This window comes from Aedes albopictus, chromosome 3 (assembly GCF_035046485.1).
Source record: "Aedes albopictus strain Foshan chromosome 3, AalbF5, whole genome shotgun sequence".
Taxonomy (NCBI): domain Eukaryota; kingdom Metazoa; phylum Arthropoda; class Insecta; order Diptera; family Culicidae; genus Aedes; species Aedes albopictus.
This window is the reverse complement of record NC_085138.1, coordinates 144,622,695-144,641,792: the sequence shown is the minus strand read 5'-3', so window position 1 is coordinate 144,641,792 and position 19,098 is coordinate 144,622,695. Positions and strand designations below refer to the sequence as shown.

The window sequence follows — 19,098 nt, the reverse complement described above, 5'->3', positions numbered from 1 at the left end:
CATGATTCTACACCGAAAACGATCATCAGCTTACCGAGTTAAAAAATGCTGTAAACTAGTGTTACCCTATACGAACTTAAAATCAGCTTGTACACTAACATAAACCCGTTAGGGCAATCTCGCTGGATTTATAAACCACCTTCATATACCAAAAAATATTGAAATTTCGTCAACATGGGAGCGCGTAAATGTTACTCATGATTTGAGCGGGAGGGTGTTGGTTGAAAATGAGTAGCTTTAGTTCTCAGTACTCGTTGAAGGACAATTTAGTGGACTCATTTTCGTGAAGAAAAAAAAATAGACAGTGAGGATATTATACTGTTAAAAATATATTCCTATAGGTACATATGAGTATTCTAAGAAAACAGACTGACGAACTCTTTGTTAACTTTCCGCACCGTGTCAACGGCATCTCCTACAGCTTCACCAGCAGCCACCGGCGCTCCTCCAGCAACGGACGATATAAACTCTGCTATCACTTTCATCATCATTTGAAAGCTTTCCCCAGGTCGCCAGTTGGTTGCCTGAAAGTTGTTGAAACAAAGTTACGTTTGAAATCTCATCTGCCATTCAAAACAATCGACCGAACTTACCACTGTATCAATGGCATCGTTCAGATTGAACACCACCGTCGGCTTGTTACCCGTTCCTCCTCCCTCGCCGGGATCACTCTGAACGGAATCCGCCGACGTCGTCCAATCAAAGAGTCCACCCTGTCCGAAGAACCCCAGTGGACCTCCATGTGGTCGATTGATTGGTTTGTACCCACCGGTGCAGGGATATCCTCCGACGGCGTCGTAGAAATGGTTATTGAACACGGCTCCTCCCGTATGTCCCGGAGATCCCGTGTCCGAAGCCACCCCGTGGCCGTTGTAATTGTTTGATGGAGAATAGTAGTTTACATCGGCCAGCACCAGGTTCAACGGTGGGATCAATGTCTTCGGATCAATACGGTTCCCATTGGAATCACGACCCGTTCGGAGGCGATTGAAGAGATCATACGGAATACACGGTTGACCCGGTTTCCGCCGTTTGAACTTGTGTTTGTACTTGTGTCGGTTCTCACCGAAAAGGTTACCGAATCCTCCGAACTTATTGTTGGCGTTGAAGTTGTACAACAGGTTGTTGAAGGTAACTGGGTTGCTGCCGAAGTTTCCACTGCTGCTACTGCTGAAGTCTGCCGCGGCGTTTGTCGGCGGAGGATCTACTCCATCTTGTGCGTCTCCATCATCGTCATAGTCGTCTTCCGGTTCTGCTTCTATCGGTTCGTCATTTTTCGCCGGCGGAAGTCTATTGAAGTGAGCGTTTGGTGCTCGGTTGTGCGCCTGTCTGGTTGTACTAAATGTGACATAAGGCCGATGAGTGGTCGACGTTCTGCGATAGTCTTCCTCTTCGTGTTCGTAGACATTGTACCGACTGTAGATGTCCGGTTTGTTGTCTTGACTGTAACCACCAAGGATGCTGCGACCTTCGAGTTGCTCGTTTTGCCTTGATCGGGAGTCTCCGTTCGCTCGAGTGCCGTCCGGAAATGAGAATGGTCGTCCCAGTGTTGTCTGGCATATTGTACTCAGAAGAATGATTTTTAACTGAAATTGAGAATACAAAACATAATAGTGTCAGAATTGTATTTGATATAAGGGGTGATACTCAATTTTGTGTTTTATTTATTGGTTTTCTTCAATACAAAAAAAAACCTGTACATTAAATGATAAACTTTTCGCCACATTACACCCCGAGCAGAAGAGAATAACAACAGCATAACAAAATGCGTTATTTTGGCAAAATAACTGCATAATGGAACTAGTTATTTCTATGTTATTAACATAACATATTGAGTTATAAACTTGTCTGTCATAAGCGGCAAAATAACAAGTCACATAACAAAAGTTTGTTCCTGGAAAATCAATTTAATAACATGTTTTGTTAGTGTCAATAACAACTTAATAACAGCGAATTTTGAAATATTTCAAGAACAAGTTTTGATATTAAAGAGTTATTGATAACATCCCGAAAGCAAAATTAGTTATGATATCAAACAATCGCACATGCTGTTGAATAGGATGCTAAAGTGGAGGCGATATGCGTACACTTTACCCGTGGTTAAATGAAATCATGTACGCATATGGGCTACACATTAGCATCCTTTTCTACATCATATATGACTTCGTGTTGGCTGACATTACTACACATATTTAGACTAGCATGTGAGAATGGCGGAACAATCATTGCGAACTTCAGTTTCTCTCTTCCCTCATAGGCGTATTTTTAACTATTCATGTAATCTTTTACCACAAATAGGTAGATCCGACTTCATCCTCTGGAACGACAAGGAAAACATGTGAAAATATAAAATATTTCTCTTATATTTTCAGCATTCGAATTTCGGTCCCCATACAGAGTTCCTCGGATCATTATCATCGTTTGACGAATTCTTTTCAAGATTACAGCTCAACTATGGATTATTTCCGGAAGAGCCTTTATTTAGTTTTAAATATTGTTTATAATGTTTTTCGAAAAGATAAAGAGGTTTTGTGCCTTTTTGAGAACGATTTCACGCATAGTTTTCGAAATCACTCAAATGGGGTCTCCCTCTTCCCAAATTTATAGTTAAAAATAAATAAATAAATAAATAAAATATTTCTGAAGCATAACTCGCGAAATTACAGTATTTACAGTATAACGTTGTTGAATGATGTATCAGAAGGCCGGCTCCAGAGGCACATTATCATCCATTTGGGACATTTGTGCCATTAAAAATATACATTTTTAATACATTCATTTTAAATACATTTTTGCTGTATAAGAAAGGAATCAACCATTCTTAAGCAAACTTTAGCTTAAGAAACTGTTGTTCAGTTACTTCTGTTCCTTGGGATAGCATAAAGTGTTTGTACACTCTCAATAATACAATAATAATCAAACTTTTTCCACAAAAAAAATGTAATATTGACATGTTATTTAATGGCTGTATACCAATAGCTTGGTCATAACAAAATAAGATTGTCCAACAAAACATGTTATGGAAACGTAATGCCTTGATAATACAATAATAACAAAACGAGATATAAAAACAGGTTTTGCAATTTCGTAGTAATTAATTTGATATTCACCTCTGCTCGGGACAGTGGTTGAAATCGCGAAAAACACGATCGTACGAAAATCATTTAAAAAGATAATTAACTAATTTAGTGTTTATGTAAACGTTAAAGGGCCCATATAGCCGGGGCGGTAAACGCACGGATATTCAGCATGACCATGCTGAGGGTGATGGGTTCGATTCCCGGTCGGTCCTGGATCTTTTCGTAAAGGAAATTTCCTTGACTTCCTTGGGCATAGAGTATCTTCGTGCCTGCCACACGATATACGCATGCAAAATGGTCATTGGCAGAGGAAGCTCTCAGTTAATAACTGTGGAAGTGCTCATAGAACACTAGCTGAGAAGCAGGCTTTGTCCCAATGAGGACGTTACGCCAAGAAGAGAGAGAGAGAGAGAGAGAGAGAGAGAGGGTAAACGTTAAAAAGTGAGAAAATGGAAATTTTCAAACATAATTTAAGCATCGAAGAGACAAAGAGTAATTAACACTTAAACTACCGAGGGGGTAAAAACTCCCGCGAACTACCAAGGGTCCAAAAAAAGTCGGAAGTCCAACTTTGACAAGGCATTTCTCGGCCGTTTTTTCAACCTTTCAATTTCAAAACTTTTTTTTGCGATGGAACCTGACAGGTTTCAAGATTTTCGTCCATTTAAAAAAATATAAAATAGATGCGTCTACCCAAAGTTATTAAGCAAAAGGCACTTCCTAGTTTTTTTTGAGAGCGCATTTTTTGCGCACATTGTTCAATAAAACAAAATGAGCGATGACATATGGTTTTTTCGACTCTAAATCATGCGTACAGCTGGAGTGAACATGTTTATGCAAAATTATTTATTTTTCAGTACACTGGTAATTTACCTTACTCAAAAAACTGCTAAACTACCCTATTTTCCACATAAAATAAGCAATAAATAAAAATTCAAAGCGATGACATATAGTTTTTTTGGTCTTAAATTGTTCGTAGGATTGTACTCGACATTTTTGATGAACAATGAAAATGTTCTAATTTCACTCTTATTTTGTTTTACCCGGAAAACTACGAAAATTCCATACTTTTTACACAAAGTAGTCAACAAAACTAAACTTAAAACGATAATATGTAGTTTTTTAGCCTTGAATTGTACGTAGCAGTTTGGAAGACATACTTGAAGAATAATAGTGATGTTTTCAATACACTCAAATTTTGATTCACTCAAAAATCAACTAAAGTACCACATTTTTCACGCAAATTGCCTATCAAAAATAGTGGCTTAGAATGCAAAGTAGTTTTTTACCTTTAAATTATTCGTGAAAGTGTACTGGACGTTCTTGATGAGTAATAGTGACGTTTTCATGACACACTTAATTTATTTTACTCGAAAAGCTATAAAAATATTATAATTTTTATACAAAAGCGTCAATAAAACAAAATTTAAAGCCATAACATGTAGTTGTATGGCCTTAAATTTTCCGTTACAATGTACTGAACCTGTTTTTGATAAAATGTCGATGTTTACATTACACTAATACTTTTTTTATAAAAAAAATGTACGAAAATACCACAAAAAAGCGAATAAGCCAAAATTTAAAGCAATGATATGAAGTTTTTCAACTTTGGATATATTGTAGTAGTTTAGTGGATTCATTTGAACAACCTTAGTGATGTTTTTATTACACTCATATTTTATATCACTCAACATACTAGGAAAATACCACATTTTGCACACAAAGTAGTCATCAAATAAAAATCAAATAAAAAATCAAAAACAACTCAAATTAAGAGAACTTACTATGCGCAGCACATAGTCACATGTTGATGTACCGTAAAAAAATATATTTTACACAGATGATAATTATTTTTGATAGCTAAAAGTACTGAGATTATCACTCAGGTGGAGTACTGACTCAATTTGTTATTTATAATTTTGTAAAATTCTTCATGTTTTGATACAATAAATTAACCTAACATGTTTCATACGGCTTTTCCCATCATGCTGATACTCTTTGCGTTGCAATCTGTAATATTTTTTGGGATTTCATATGTTTGTCAGAGCACTATCAAAGTTTTCCCAAAATGAAAATGTGATTTTCGCTCATATGAAAAAATAATATTGATCACCCAAAACAATTAAAACTGTCCAATCCTTACATTGCAATTATATCTGAGACACCGGTACTTGTTTTAAAATTATTAAATCAGGAAAAATATATGGAATAATATTAAAGAAATTGGCTGAAAAACTATCAAATCTATCCCGTTTTACGGTATTGCATCAGAAACTCTTCTATATAAATTTGTTTTCCAAGAATTTCCCAAAAGGAGCATTTCTTCTTCTTCTACTTCTTTCTGGCTCTACGTCCTCACTGGGACTTGGCCTGCCTCGCTTCAACTTAGTGTTCTTTGAGCATTTCCACAGTTATTAATTGAAGGGCTTCCTTTGCCTGCCATTGCATAAATTTGTATAATGTGAGGCAAGTACAATGATACACTATGCCCAGGGAGTCGAGAAAATTTTCCCGACCGGAACGGGAATCGAACCCGCCGTCTCCGGATTAGCGATCCATAGCCTTAACCACTAGGCTAACTGAAGCATTTATATTTTATGATATCTTTCAAAATATTTTGTCGTGGGTTCTTTTCGAAAATCTTTCAAAAATATTCCAGAGATTCCTTCAGAGATATTTTCAAGGATTTATGCGGAATTTATTTAGGGGTTCTATTTCTCGAGGAATTCTTTTAGAAAACTTTTGAAATGTTTCCGTGTATTATTCCTTTGGGTTTTCATCAGAAATTCCTCTAGCGATTGCTTGATAAATTTCTCCAAGGACTCATTTAGAATATTATCATATTTTACAGGAATCTCTTATTTTTTTCCAGGAGCATTTTCGAAGTTTTTTTTCTGGCTTTCTCCAGTTCTCTCAAGTTTCCATCTGCCAAAGAGTTTTCCGATAATTCTCCTAAATTTCTTCGCTGCTTTTCATCCGGAGTTTCTCCTGGGATTTCTCTTAGAAATTTTCAGAGTTCTTACATGAATTTTCTAAATATTTCCTACCAGATTTCCCAGTTCTTCTCAGTATTTCTTCCGAAGTTTCTCTCGCGTTCCTCATTGCATAATTTCTCGCAAAAACCACGTGGATTCATTCCGACATGTCTCTCGTTATTTACAACAATGAATTTTGTAGGTTATCTCAGGCAGGAGGTTTTCCTAGAAACACTTTCAAAAAGTACAGTACTGGACCGATTTTCATACAAAATGCTTAAGTTTGGAGCTCTGTATTTCAGCTTCTAGAGCACAAACTCCGAGAGTAATCTCAGGTGAAACTTAAAAAAATTCTCGCAAGAACCTTTATAAAATATCCCGGATGTAACTTCTGTAGAAATCCGGGGAGAAACTCCAGACAAAATCATTGAAATTTCTTAAAGCTTCGGCAGAAATCCCAGAAGCAGTTCCTTCAGAAAACTCGTGAAAAACACCTTTAAAATCCGGGAGAAGCCTCAGTTGAAATCCCAGCAATAGTTTCTGTAAAAACGTTAGAAATCCCGGAAAAATCTCATGGAGAAGTACCAAGATCAATACCGGAAGAAATCGCGGAAAACCTTCAAGAGAAATTCCGAGAGAAGCTCTAAGAGAAATTCTACGACAACATCTGATGTATGTTCTCGGAGAAAAGAGAATAAATTCCTCGAAAATTTGTTTGGGCAAAACGCAGGAGGAAAAATCCAACGAGAGACTCTGAGAGTAAATATGGGAAAACCTCTAGGAGAAAATCTATAGGATTCTCATAAAAACCTTCAGGAGACAATATTTGGATGTCAGAAATCCTGCAATATTCTCCAGGAATTTTTCCGGAAAGAACTGTTTGAATCTAGAGTAAAAACGTCGATAGGAATACGAAAGAATCCCCGAGAGGGATTTGAAAAGGAATCCCAAGGAACAGGAATGAAAGAAGGCTGAAAATCTCTCTAATAAAGACACATAACCTAACCTTAGCTTTTTAAACCAATTAAGTTCGTAACTTTTTTTCATTTTCACGGGATTTCCGTTTATTTTTTGGTGATTGCTACTGCATGTTCAGGAGACGCAAATGGACATAAATAAAAACAAATAAAAAAATCCCTGATGAATTTTCGGTTTGCCTTGTATTTTTTTTTCAGGTAGTAGATAACCTGAAACTAGTACAACAAAGTCAGTAATAGAAATCTGCATGTGTTTGTTTTGAATTTTGTATTTTTGGCTATTTTGTGTGAAAAATATGGCACATTCGTGATTTTTTAGAAAAACGAAACGTGGATGTGATGTGAACATCAAAATTTTATCAAATACATGTCTAGTACATTCCAACGGAAAAATTTAAGACTAACAACTACATCTAATTGCTTTAAATTTAGTTTTATTGCCTATTTTGTAAGAAAATTATGGTATTTTAAAAACTTGTTTGGTAAAATGAATTAAGAGTGTCATGAAAGCGGTATTATTGTTCAACGTTCATCATTTCACGAAAAAAATCAAGTCAAAAAACCAGAATGCATTGCCTTATATTTTTGTTTGTTGACTACTTTGTGTGAAAAATGTGGTATTTTTCTAGTATTCCGAGTAAAATAAAATATGAGTGTAATAAAAAATTCACTAGGATTGTTCAAATAAATCCACTAAACTACTACGATAAACTCAAAGCTGAATAACTACATATCAATACTTTGAATTTTGGCTTATTCGCTTTTTTGTGGTATTTTCGTACTTTTTTATATAAAACAAAATATGAGTGTAATGTAAACATCAACATTTTATCAAAAACAGGTTCAGTACATTGTAACGGAAAATTTAACTACATGTTATGGCTTTAAATTTTGTTTTATTGACTGCTTTGTATGAAAATTATGGTATTTTTGTAGCTTTTCGAGTAAAATAAATTAAGTGTGTCATGAAAACGTCACTATTACTCATCAAGAACGTCCAGTACGCTTTCACGAGTAATTTAAAGGTAAAATACTACTTTGCATTCTAAGCCATCATTTTTGTTTAGCAATTTGCGTAAAAATGTGGTACTTTCGTTGATTTTTGAGTGAATCAAAATTTGAGTGTATTGAAAACATCACTATTATTCTTCAAGTATGTCTTCCAAACTGCTACGAACATTTCAAGGATAAAAAACTACATGTTATCGTTTTAAATTTAGTTTTGTTGACTACTTTGCGTAAAAAGCATGGAATTTTCGTAGTTTTCCGGGTGAAACAAAATAAGAGTATAATTATAACATTTTCATTGTTTATCAAAAATGTCGAGTACAATCCTACGAACAATTTAAGACCAAAAAAACTATATGTCATCGCTTTGAATTTTGATTTATTGCTTATTTTATGTGGAAAATAGGGTATTTTAGCAGTTTTTTGAGTAAGGTAAATTACCAGTGTACTGAAAAATAAATAATTTTGCATAAACATGTTCACTCCAGCTGTACGCATGATTTAGAGTCGAAAAAACCATATGTCATCGCTTTAAATTTTGTTTTATTGAACAATGTGCGCAAAAAATGCGCTCTCAAAAAAAAACTAGGAAGTGCCTTTTGCTTAATAACTTTGGGTAGACGCATCTATTTTATATTTTTTAAAATGGACGATGATCTTGAAACCTGTCCGGATCCATCGCAAAAAAAAGTTTTGAAATCGGTTGAAAAACGGCCGAGAAATGCTTTGTCAAAGTTGGACTTCCGACTTTTTTTGGACCCTTGGTAGTTTAGGAGTTAATCAGTTGACCTGTATAAGATAGCATTTTTATTGATCTTTTATTATGCCTTGACTTTTTTGCAACTTTGCAAGATATCTCATTATAAAAATGGTAAATTTTCATAGAAAAAATGCTAAATTCACTTAGAAATAATAACAAAATGGCAACACTGTCTTCAGAAAAAAATGCATAATAACATACCGAAAAAGTGTTCAGAACATCAGAAGCCATGAAATCCTCATCCAACAAAGAAATAAATGATTTTATGCAATTATGCCATAGAAAAATTTAATTGCACCATAAAAAATTGAAATTGCGCCAAAGAAATTGGAATGCTCCATAAGTATTATCCAATTGCACTAAATAAAATACAATTTGCTCCATAAAAAAATGAAAATTCTCCATAACTTTAAACATTTGCACCACTAAAGCAGTGCAATGTAAAATAATTCAGGCCTGTCAAATTAAATTATGAGAATATGCTATCTGTGGAGGATTTTCAATTTTTCATGGAGCAATTCATATTTTCTATGGTGCAGTTTGATAATAGTTATGGAGAATTCATCTGTTTTCTATGGTGCAATTTCAATTTTTTATGGTGCAATTTAATTTTTCTTTGGATCAATATTCAATTTTCTATGGGTGAAATTTTAATTTTTTATGGAGCGTTTGCATTTTTCTGTGTAGCATTTATATTTCATTATGGAGCATTTTAGTACTATTTATTGGTGCAAAATTCCACTTTGATTGAGAAAATTTGATGTTTTACTTATACATTCTTTATAAAGTATGGAACGTTTTCAATTATTTATGGGTAACATTGGACATTTTCATGGAACATATGTTCATTCTTTAAAGCCTGTATCCGCAATAATCGGGACACAGAAATACAGATGTAACTCTGAAATAGGTACATTAATATTGTTCAAATTTTGTCTAATAACAGCTTAAGATGTGTTTATTTCACCTACAAAATTTCATGTGAATCGGTGCAGTACTTTTTGTTGTAGCAACGAAAGAGTAAAATGTGCCCCATTGAATTTTGTACAGTCCCTAGTTTTGCTTGTCAGTGTTGTAACTTTTGAATTTGGTCAAGGAAATGGCTGAAATTTTGAACAAAAACATCTCAATCTACATTCGTTGCATGGGCAAAATTTCAAAAAAATCGATGCACTATCAACAATTTTATAGTCGAAACATGCATTGGGACTGAACGTGATTTTAGCCCCTCAGACAGAAATTAGTCAGCACCCTTTATTGTTTCGATTGTACTATGGTAAGTTCTATTCCAATAATCATCAAATTTTGTAGGCATAACATTATCATCTACCTTCTGTCAAAATTTCATGAAAATTGGCAGAGAAATTTAAAAGTTATGAATACGCTACCATCGCACATGAAAAACACGAAAAATATTCACTAGCACTCACGCCTATTAACATCAGTAGCTTCAATCCACTTGAGCGAAGTTAATGAAATTTTGCAACAAAGTGTCTCTATAAGTATCATAACTGCTGACAAAATTTCATAATTATGATCACAGAACTTTGGACTGTAGCTTACAAGAACCATCAATTATGCGAATAAAAATTGATCATGATTGTACAAAATGCTTAAAACCACGTCTATTTGTTTTTCATCCACAGTTAAAAGTAAAGCATCGATATTTATGAAATTTGCCACAAATAATAAGCATACATCAAAGAGTTCTCAGTCAATTATTTGGCCATTTTTACCAATTTATTACAGAGCTTTAGCCGTTCTTCTGTGTCCCGATTATTGCGGATACAGGCTTTATGAAGCGCTTTTTGATTTTCTATGGAGCGTTTCTATTTGTTTATGGGTGCAATAATTAGGCTGCCATATCAAATACCGTGAATTCGTCCGTAAACATTGTACGTGAAAACCTGGAGATGAATAGATTTGCTGTTTAAGTTTTTTTTTTCGTTTAATTTGTATTTTGTTGATCAATCTTAAACGCTTATGTTGAGTATTATTTGTTTTACTGGAGTCCATGTAAACTATGTTGTTGTGCTTCGTTAGAATATATGCCTATCCATAATGAGTGAAATGTAACTTGTGCTGCTTTTAGTAAATTTATCATTCAATTAGACTATAAAAGTCCGTTGAATTATCATTAAATAAATAAATTAATAAATGCCGCATATACGGCAGAAAAGCATTTAATAACCTGCTGTAAAGGCGTATATAGTGCTAAATAAATGCCATTTCAACTGCTTATTGGTCTCCTGGGACTTCTGGTGTAGTTTCCGAGAAAATCCCTGAAAAGATTTCTAAAGGCCACATTTGAAAAGTTACCTTACAACATTTTCCGAAAAAAAAATCACAGAAAAATGCTCTCATGAAGTTTTTGTACAATTTCGCAAAATATTTTTTTTTGAAATCCAAAGACCTGAAGGAGTTTTTCAAGGAATCACTGAGGAAATTTCTGAAGAAAAGGATTGTTTGAAGGAATATTTAAAATTAACATGAAAGAATTTAAGAACCCAGCCCCGGTACTACTAAAATTATTTGTTTGAAACATATTTAAGAAATGTCGAGGAAAGAAACTCTGGAAAAACACCTGAAATGTCACCGGTAAAATGTCTGAAGGAATTTCTGAAGAATGGTCTGAAAAATCCAACAATAAGTTTATGAAGCAGTCATTGAAGGAACTTTGGAGAAATTGGTGAAGAAACTTTAAGGAGAATCTATTGGGAATTTTGTAGAAGGATTTCTGGAGAAATTCCAAGGAATAACTCGTGGAGGAATTTTAGGAGAAATTTTTGATGATATCCCAGGAGAGTATATGGCATAATCTTTGGAAGAATCCCATTCAGAATTTATGAAAGAATTACTGGAGAAAATCTGAAGGCATCCTGAGAGGGATTCTTCTTGTGTAGACATCTTTCGATGAATTCCTGTTAGAGTTTCAAGTAGTAATCCTGCAAGAAACTGCAAAATAAATTTCTGATAGAACGGTTTATATTCCGAAACGTGTCGTTGCGCAGTGAAAATGTTTAACTGGGCCTATGATGATAAACCCGTTCATTTCTGTTCTGTTCTGTTCTATTAATTGTTCATGTAAAATTGTTCCGTTTCAATTCCACTAAGAATTTGCATAGCAGGGGTTCGTGACGCAAGTGGTCACACGTTTGCTTCATAAGCAGATGGTCATGGGTTCGACCCCAGCCCCGGCACTTTTGTTGATTCGCCTTAAGAGCAGCTGGCACTGACCCTCTTCTGAGCCCATGGTTCAAACGGACTTGAATACTTGGACATCGGCGAATGGCAACTCATAATGGACCCCCATTCGGGCTGAAAAAAGGAACAACCAACAGCCACACATCAACAGTAGAGATGGGCGAACCGTTCGAGAACGGTTCCGAAGAACTAGTTCTAAGGAGAAAACGACTGAACTGTCGTTCTATTAAAAAGAACTGTAGCTCTCCGTTCTCTTAAAAACGAGAAAACTGAAAGCCTCGCAGAACTGTTCATCCAGCTTTTTCAATAATCGTAGATTGGGTTCTAAGAAAGCAAAAAAGTACTCCGATGACATGCTGCCGGATGAAAAACGGCAGTTGATAAATGGGTCAATGCTGTCAATGCACAGTATCACAAATCCTACATATTTGAGCAGAGATGGATTTTCTTGATAACGTGGTCAGGTAAATAACACGGCAACGTAAAAACGTCAAGCTTAGGTTCACAAAACAACCATAACAACTACTGAACGAAAGAACGGTTCAATTAGAACTGTTCTGCCCATCTCTAATCAATAGCTTCGAATCCTTGAATAAATTTCTGAAGCAATCCCGGGACGAATTTGAGAAAGATTCTCCGAAATATGTCTTTCATTTGGGAGGATTTCTGACGGCATCCCTGGAAGAAGTCCCAACACCACAGCGTTTTTTTTTTTGCGCGCGTGAGGGCACAAACAATTGAAAACTCACAAAGGTAACTTTTACTTTGAATTGTCTTACTAATTATGAAGACACTGCACTGTCTTCAACCAGAGGTTGTATAGACGGAACGATTATGTACTAACATGAGATAACGGACAGCACACGAAACACCCAGTGGTCTAGTGGAGAATTTCTCGTTCGACGAAAAGTTTTCAAATCAAACCTACACTCCACCTAGACGACTGACACTGCGAACCGCACAGTCACATACATTTTACCATATAGGGTAATTCGCTAATTGTTGAACACTACCCAAATGTTGAACAGTTTTTGAAAATCTTATTATAAACCTTACTTAAGTAATTTTCATCCAACGTAAACTTATGATGTAGATGCATATACATGTGGGTAACGATATTGCTCTAATTAAGTTACAAAATTATACATATTTTACGTCAAAAAAATTTATTGAAAATTTTGTACCGCTGATGACACGAAAACTGCACAATTCTTACGATTAATTTTAGGAAATTGCTGTTACGAAATAAGCTTTGCGGGCAAATCGACCACAAATATCAAAGGCACACCATAGTTACAAGACATGGAAGGATGTCATTAACAGTTTACCATTGTTTAAAATCACATTTTCATTGTAATTTAATTTGGAAAAAATATTTTTCTTATCACACTATCATTATGCATCCATGATCCAATTGTTGAACACTGGCATAACCTACGATGTTAGGACCATGACTGCTAGAATTTTTTTTCACTTTACCTAACCGTGCATGTCATAGGGTTTCAAGGGCGTTCCAGGGATGTTCTAGGGGTGTTCCAGTGGGCTTCAGAAAGATTCCAGTGGTTTTCAATGAGTTTCAAGGGCGTTCCAGAGGTGTTCAAGAGGGATTCAGAGTATTAAGGGGGTCCAAGGAGTATTTCAAGGCGGTCCAGGAGGCTCAGAAGCAACCCACGGGTTTTCAAGGGATTTCAGGGTCGTTCCATGTGTGTTCCTGGGGGTTGAGTGGGTCCCATGGGTTTCCAGGATAGTTTCAGGGGCTTTTAAAGATAAATCTTTTCAGCCATTTTTGCATCTAGTCATGTTTAAAACGATTTTAGTCCACTAGAGCTCTCTTCAAATGTGCGATTCCTTGTCATTTAAATGAATTGTCACTAGCTCGGACTAGCTGGGCACAAAACACGAAAAACCCGGAAAAAAGTTCGCCATAGTGAAAAAATATCGGATGTCGGGTCAAAGTCGGGTAAAATTTTATCAAATGTTGGACCACTGTTGGACCTACATCGGGTAACTGTCGTGTCTATGTTGGGTTTGGTGGCCAAAATAAAAATAGGTGAATGATAGGTTGATGTCGGGTTATACGTCATCAATTACGAACACTTCAACCGTTCAACAATTGGCGAGAACCGTCCAACATTAGGATGAGCTAGCTTAAGGAAGCGTTCAACATTTGGGTTACAGACTTCCCATACAAATGTTTTATTTTCTCTTAGAAAATGGAATTTAAGGGAATACAAATTCAATGGGCAGTATAGGGGATAAGTAGATCTAGACGTTCACTGCATATTTTTCAACTAAAGTGGAATTATGCACGGAAAAACAAACGAAAACCAAAATGCCGGTACTAACCGTTCAACAATTGGCGAATTACCCTATGTCTCCGTTAATTTATCCAGAAATTTCTTCAGAAATTTAACTAGAGGACAATTCAAAGACTGATTCAAGAAGTCGGCAAGAAAAGCTCATATGGACCTCCTTAGAAATACTTCCTTTGATTATTTAGCATAATTAGAAGTTCAGTTATGCTACTGAAATTTCTCCAAAGACTTTAAACCTTTCAGGACGCGCGCCGTCAACCAGCTAAAACTGCACCGCGCTCGCGCAGTATACGACGAACGCGATTTTTTCGTAGTGTCGCCATTTTTTTCATCGGCGCGCGTCCTGAATGGTTGAGAATTCTTCTAAAGATTGCTCCAGAAAATCCAGAAATTTAAAAAAAAAATCTACGATATTTCTGGAGGAATTTTCAAAACAATTCCGGAAAAAAATCTGAATAAATCTTAGGACGGTTTCTTGAAACAGTCCATGAAGGAACTTTTAGGTGGAATTTCTACATGAATCACTTAAAAGTCTCTGAAGCAATCCCTGATGAAATTTATAAAGGAATCTCTGAAGGATATTCTAAACGATTTTTATAGTTCTTGATAGCTTAACCAAATCTGCGTTTGTCCGTTCAATGTCGCCAATCAATCATTGGTTAGCCAGGTTCTTGAATCTTGTGGCAAGTTGAATCCAATTTTTCCATGATGCCAATCTTCAAATGGTTTATCAACTTATTTTTTATTTTTGCCTTTCTCGTACACTAAGTGTACTGGAAAGGCTATATGTTCACTGCAAAAATGACTTTTTGATAGAAGGCCCGGAGGGTTGAGTCACATATACCAATCGACTCAGCTCGACGAATTGAGGTGATGTCTGTGTGTATGTATGTGTGTGTGTATGTGTGTGTGTATGTGTGTGTGTATGTGTGTGTATGTGTACAAAAAAACTCACATCACTTTTTGGCAGTAAAGCTCAACCGATTTTAATGACCGATGGTTCATTCGACGCGGAATCTGGTCCCATTGTTTCCTATTGAAAATGGTTCGGATCGGTTCAGCCGTTCCGGAGATATGGCCATATAGGTGTTCCGGAACGGTACCCCAGGAAGGGACCAGACATGAAAATGCATCAAACCTATGCATGCGACACATCAAACCACGGCATTTTCGATAACCAGATGAGCGGTAAGCAGAAAAATAGTCTAAGACCATATCTGAACCGGTAGTGTTCCGGAACCGGTTCCGGATGTCCCGCCGGAAGTGGCAAATATCAAAGTGAACCAAACCCATGCATGAGACACATAAAATCACTGCATTTTCGATGACCTGATGGACAATCAGCAGGAAAACCATCTCAGACCATATCTAAACCGGTAGTGTTCCGGAACCGGTTCTAGGCGTCCCGCTGGAAGTGGCCAAATATACAATTGAACCAAACCCATGCATGCGGCACATCAAACCACGGCATTTTCGATGACCTGATGGATAATAAGCAGGAAAATCATCTCAAACCATATCTGAACCGGTAGTGTTCCGTAACCGGTTCCGGATGTCCCGCCGGAAGTGGCAAATATCAAAGTGAACCAAACCCATGCATGAGACACATAAAATCACTGCATTTTCGATGACCTGATGGACAATCAGCAGGAAAACCATCTCAGACCATATCTAAACCGGTAGTGTTCCGGAACCGGTTCTAGGCGTCCCGCTGGAAGTGGCCAAATATACAATTGAACCAAACCCATGCATGCGGCACATCAAACCACGGCATTTTCGATGACCTGATGGATAATAAGCAGGAAAATCATCTCAAACCATATCTGAACCGGTAGTGGTCCGGAACCGGTTCTAGTCGTCCCGCTGGAAGTGGCCAAATATACAAGTGAACCAAACCCATGCATGCGACACATCAAACCACGGCATTTTCGATTACCTGATGAGCGGTAAGCAGGAAAATAGTCTCAGATCATATCTAAACCGGTAGCATCCCGGAACCGATTCCTGGTGTCCCGCCGGAAGTGACCTAATTCATACATGCGACACATCAAATCATGGCCTTTTCGATAACTTGTACGATCAGCAAGAAAATAAGCTATGCCCACATTAGAAACTACTGATAGTGTTCCGGAATCGATTTGAGGTATCTCGCTGAAAGTAGCCGAATGTAAAAGAGAACCAAAAAATATTCGCGACCAGTCTTCCCACAAACTTGACACATGTTCAACTTCTGTACGTTTTCTCGCACTTGTGTTGAACATCAAACACCAAACATCGGAGTACCCGTGTTTGCTGCCGTACTCCGTACCGAAGAGTACTCAAGTACAAAACTTGTGTACGTACAGAAGTACAAAACGAAAATCGATCCGAGCACAAACCGAGAATGAAACCCGAAGTGGCGTTCGGATTGGCAAACGATTGGTGCCGAACTGTCAATCGTCGTTCGAGAAAGTTCTTTTTTGCACGATTGCTTCCCACTTCGTTTCGCACGGTACACATGTACTGTACATATGTTCGAACTTGTGTTTGAAACGAACTTTGAACATAAGTACACGTTTGGGTACAGATTTGTGTGTTGCGGTACGAACGCACAGTCAAAGTACAGGCGGAGTATAAATACAGCAGTACTTAGCGAGTTTGATGTTCGTTTGGGAAGACTGTTCGCGACACATCAAATGGCTTTTAAGGTATCCTGATGAACGGTTACCAAGTAAAAATATCTCAGATCATGCTTGGGAAAACTAGTAGTGTCCCGGAATCGGTTCCCGGTGTCCCTCTGGATGTGGTCAAATGTAGAAGGGAACCCAACCCCATGCATGCTCTTCATCAAACCGCGGTTTTTTCGATAAGCTGATGAAAGGTTTTCAAGAAAACCAGCTCAGATTACGTTAGAGACCACCGATAGTATTCCACAACCGGTTTCAGGTGTTCCGCCGGAATTGGTCAAATGTAAAATTGAACCATGTTAATTTTCCGGAACCGGTTAAGGGTGTCCCACTGGAAGTGGACATACATAAAAGTGAATCAAACCCATGCTTGCGGTACATCAAATCGCTTTTTTGTCAGCAACCTGATGCATGGATGATAAGAAAATAGGCATAGTCCACAGAAGCTAATACCGGTAGTGTTTTTAGTTCCGCGTAACCTGATTAACAGTTTTCATAAACTCAGATCACATTTGAATATACCGGTAGTGTTACGGAATCATTTCCGGGGGTCTCGTAAGTAATACAAAATATACTCAGATTACATAAGAGGCTACCGGTGGTGTTGCAGAAGCAGCGTTGGGTGCTTTAGCGAAGTTACGAAAGTGAACTAAATGAATGCAAGCGATAGATGTGTGTAAGAGAACCAAAAACCTAAAAAAAAACTAAAGCGATCTCATCAAATCACACCATTTTAGATTCCTGAGACGTAAATTTACAGTAGGATGGATCAACCTTGTATGGAAAAATTAAAATTTAAACGCATCAGCCCGGAACATTCTTTTAAATCTTTATTTGCATCTAAAATTTCTACGCAAAATTTTGATGTGGCTGGAGGGCGAGCTCTGTAATGTGGTTGATATTTGAATGTGATATAGCATTGGCAATTCAAATTACTACATTACAAATTCTACATGAATTTTGCAACCAATTTCATTGGTTATAAAAATATATATAAAATACAGCATAAAATATGCAGATAAAACTTTGTCAAAGTGTTCTGTGGAAAAAGTTTAATCTTGGCTAGTAATTGTCATCTTGGTATGAATCAGCCTCCAGTGAAGGTGGTCAAGCAGTCAACTGAAAGGACTGATACTTTCAGCTCTGCCCATACGTTGAATATAACGTCGGAATAAGTGCCCCAATTCGATGATGACCTTGATAAAATTCTTAATTTTCTAAATAAAGTATTCTCAGAGATTTGGGACTGATCACTGACTCTAAAAGGCAAGATTGATTGCGTCGACGGAAAGATCATGAGTACATATTTGACGAGAAAGGCACTATCACCACTAGGTGGATAAATCTGGGTTTTTTACCATTCAATCTATTAGTTTCCTGGGAATCGCACTAAAATAAATGCAGCAAATTAATGTTTTATTGCTGCGGACTTAATCACCAAACTATGCTCGTAGCGGAGAGTTTTTCACATGTAGTTATATCACGTCTAGCAAAAAAAAAAAAGAATCCATCGAAGAGAATCAAATATTTCAGGAAATAAATCTTATTTTCAGATTTCACTTATATTTTTCACATTTCACTTTACAGTATGACACTAACCAGCTTCGTTTCGCCCATTGCATGTAGAGTTCTGTTTTCGATATTTGCACTCGTTCTCACATAATCACCACTTCGGCACCATACTCCAGTCAGCTGGATGCCGTACTCCGCTTCAATCAAAACTGTGATCCACTCATTACGAGATTCGCGAGTAAACTGAATTTTGAATAGCAAACAATTCGGTGCAAAAAGTATTTTCTTTCAAAAACACCCATTTCGGATGAATCGCGTTTCCCACCATCATCATCAGCTCGTGTGCTCTACGAGGTCCCCTCCATCCAAACAGCAGCAGTCGCGTGCAAAAAACACAAACCTGACCAACTTACCCAGGGACCCGCAGATCCACACTTTTGGCTAGACATTAAACTGAAGCTGTAAATGCATAATTCATTCACGATTTTTTAGACTCCACTGCGTTGACACCTACACGTTTGTTCTTCGCGGCTGACCGGCGGCGCTAGGCCTACCCTCGTTGATGACTGATTAATCTGCACAGCAGCCCCGAAACGAACAA

At 36.9% G+C, this 19,098-nt stretch overlaps 1 protein-coding gene across 1 annotated transcript; it reads right to left on the bottom strand.

The window, feature by feature from the left end:
- Positions 1 to 304: 304 nt before the first annotated feature.
- On the bottom strand, positions 305 to 18,875 carry LOC115260368 (uncharacterized). The gene is made up of 3 exons (XM_062859645.1): positions 18,585 to 18,875; positions 594 to 1,586; positions 305 to 524 (listed from the first exon to the last, which is right to left on the bottom strand). Exons 1-3 carry the CDS (start codon positions 18,600 to 18,602, stop codon positions 357 to 359), a joined length of 1,179 nt encoding a protein of 392 aa, XP_062715629.1. The 5' UTR covers positions 18,603 to 18,875; the 3' UTR covers positions 305 to 356.
- Between the last annotated feature and the right edge of the window lie 223 nt (positions 18,876 to 19,098).

Coding starts and splice junctions, on each gene's coding strand:
- LOC115260368 (XM_062859645.1), bottom strand. Junction 525..593: donor ACGATGCCATTGATACAGTG/GTAAGTTCGGTC, acceptor AACAACTTTCAG/GCAACCAACTGGCGACCTGG.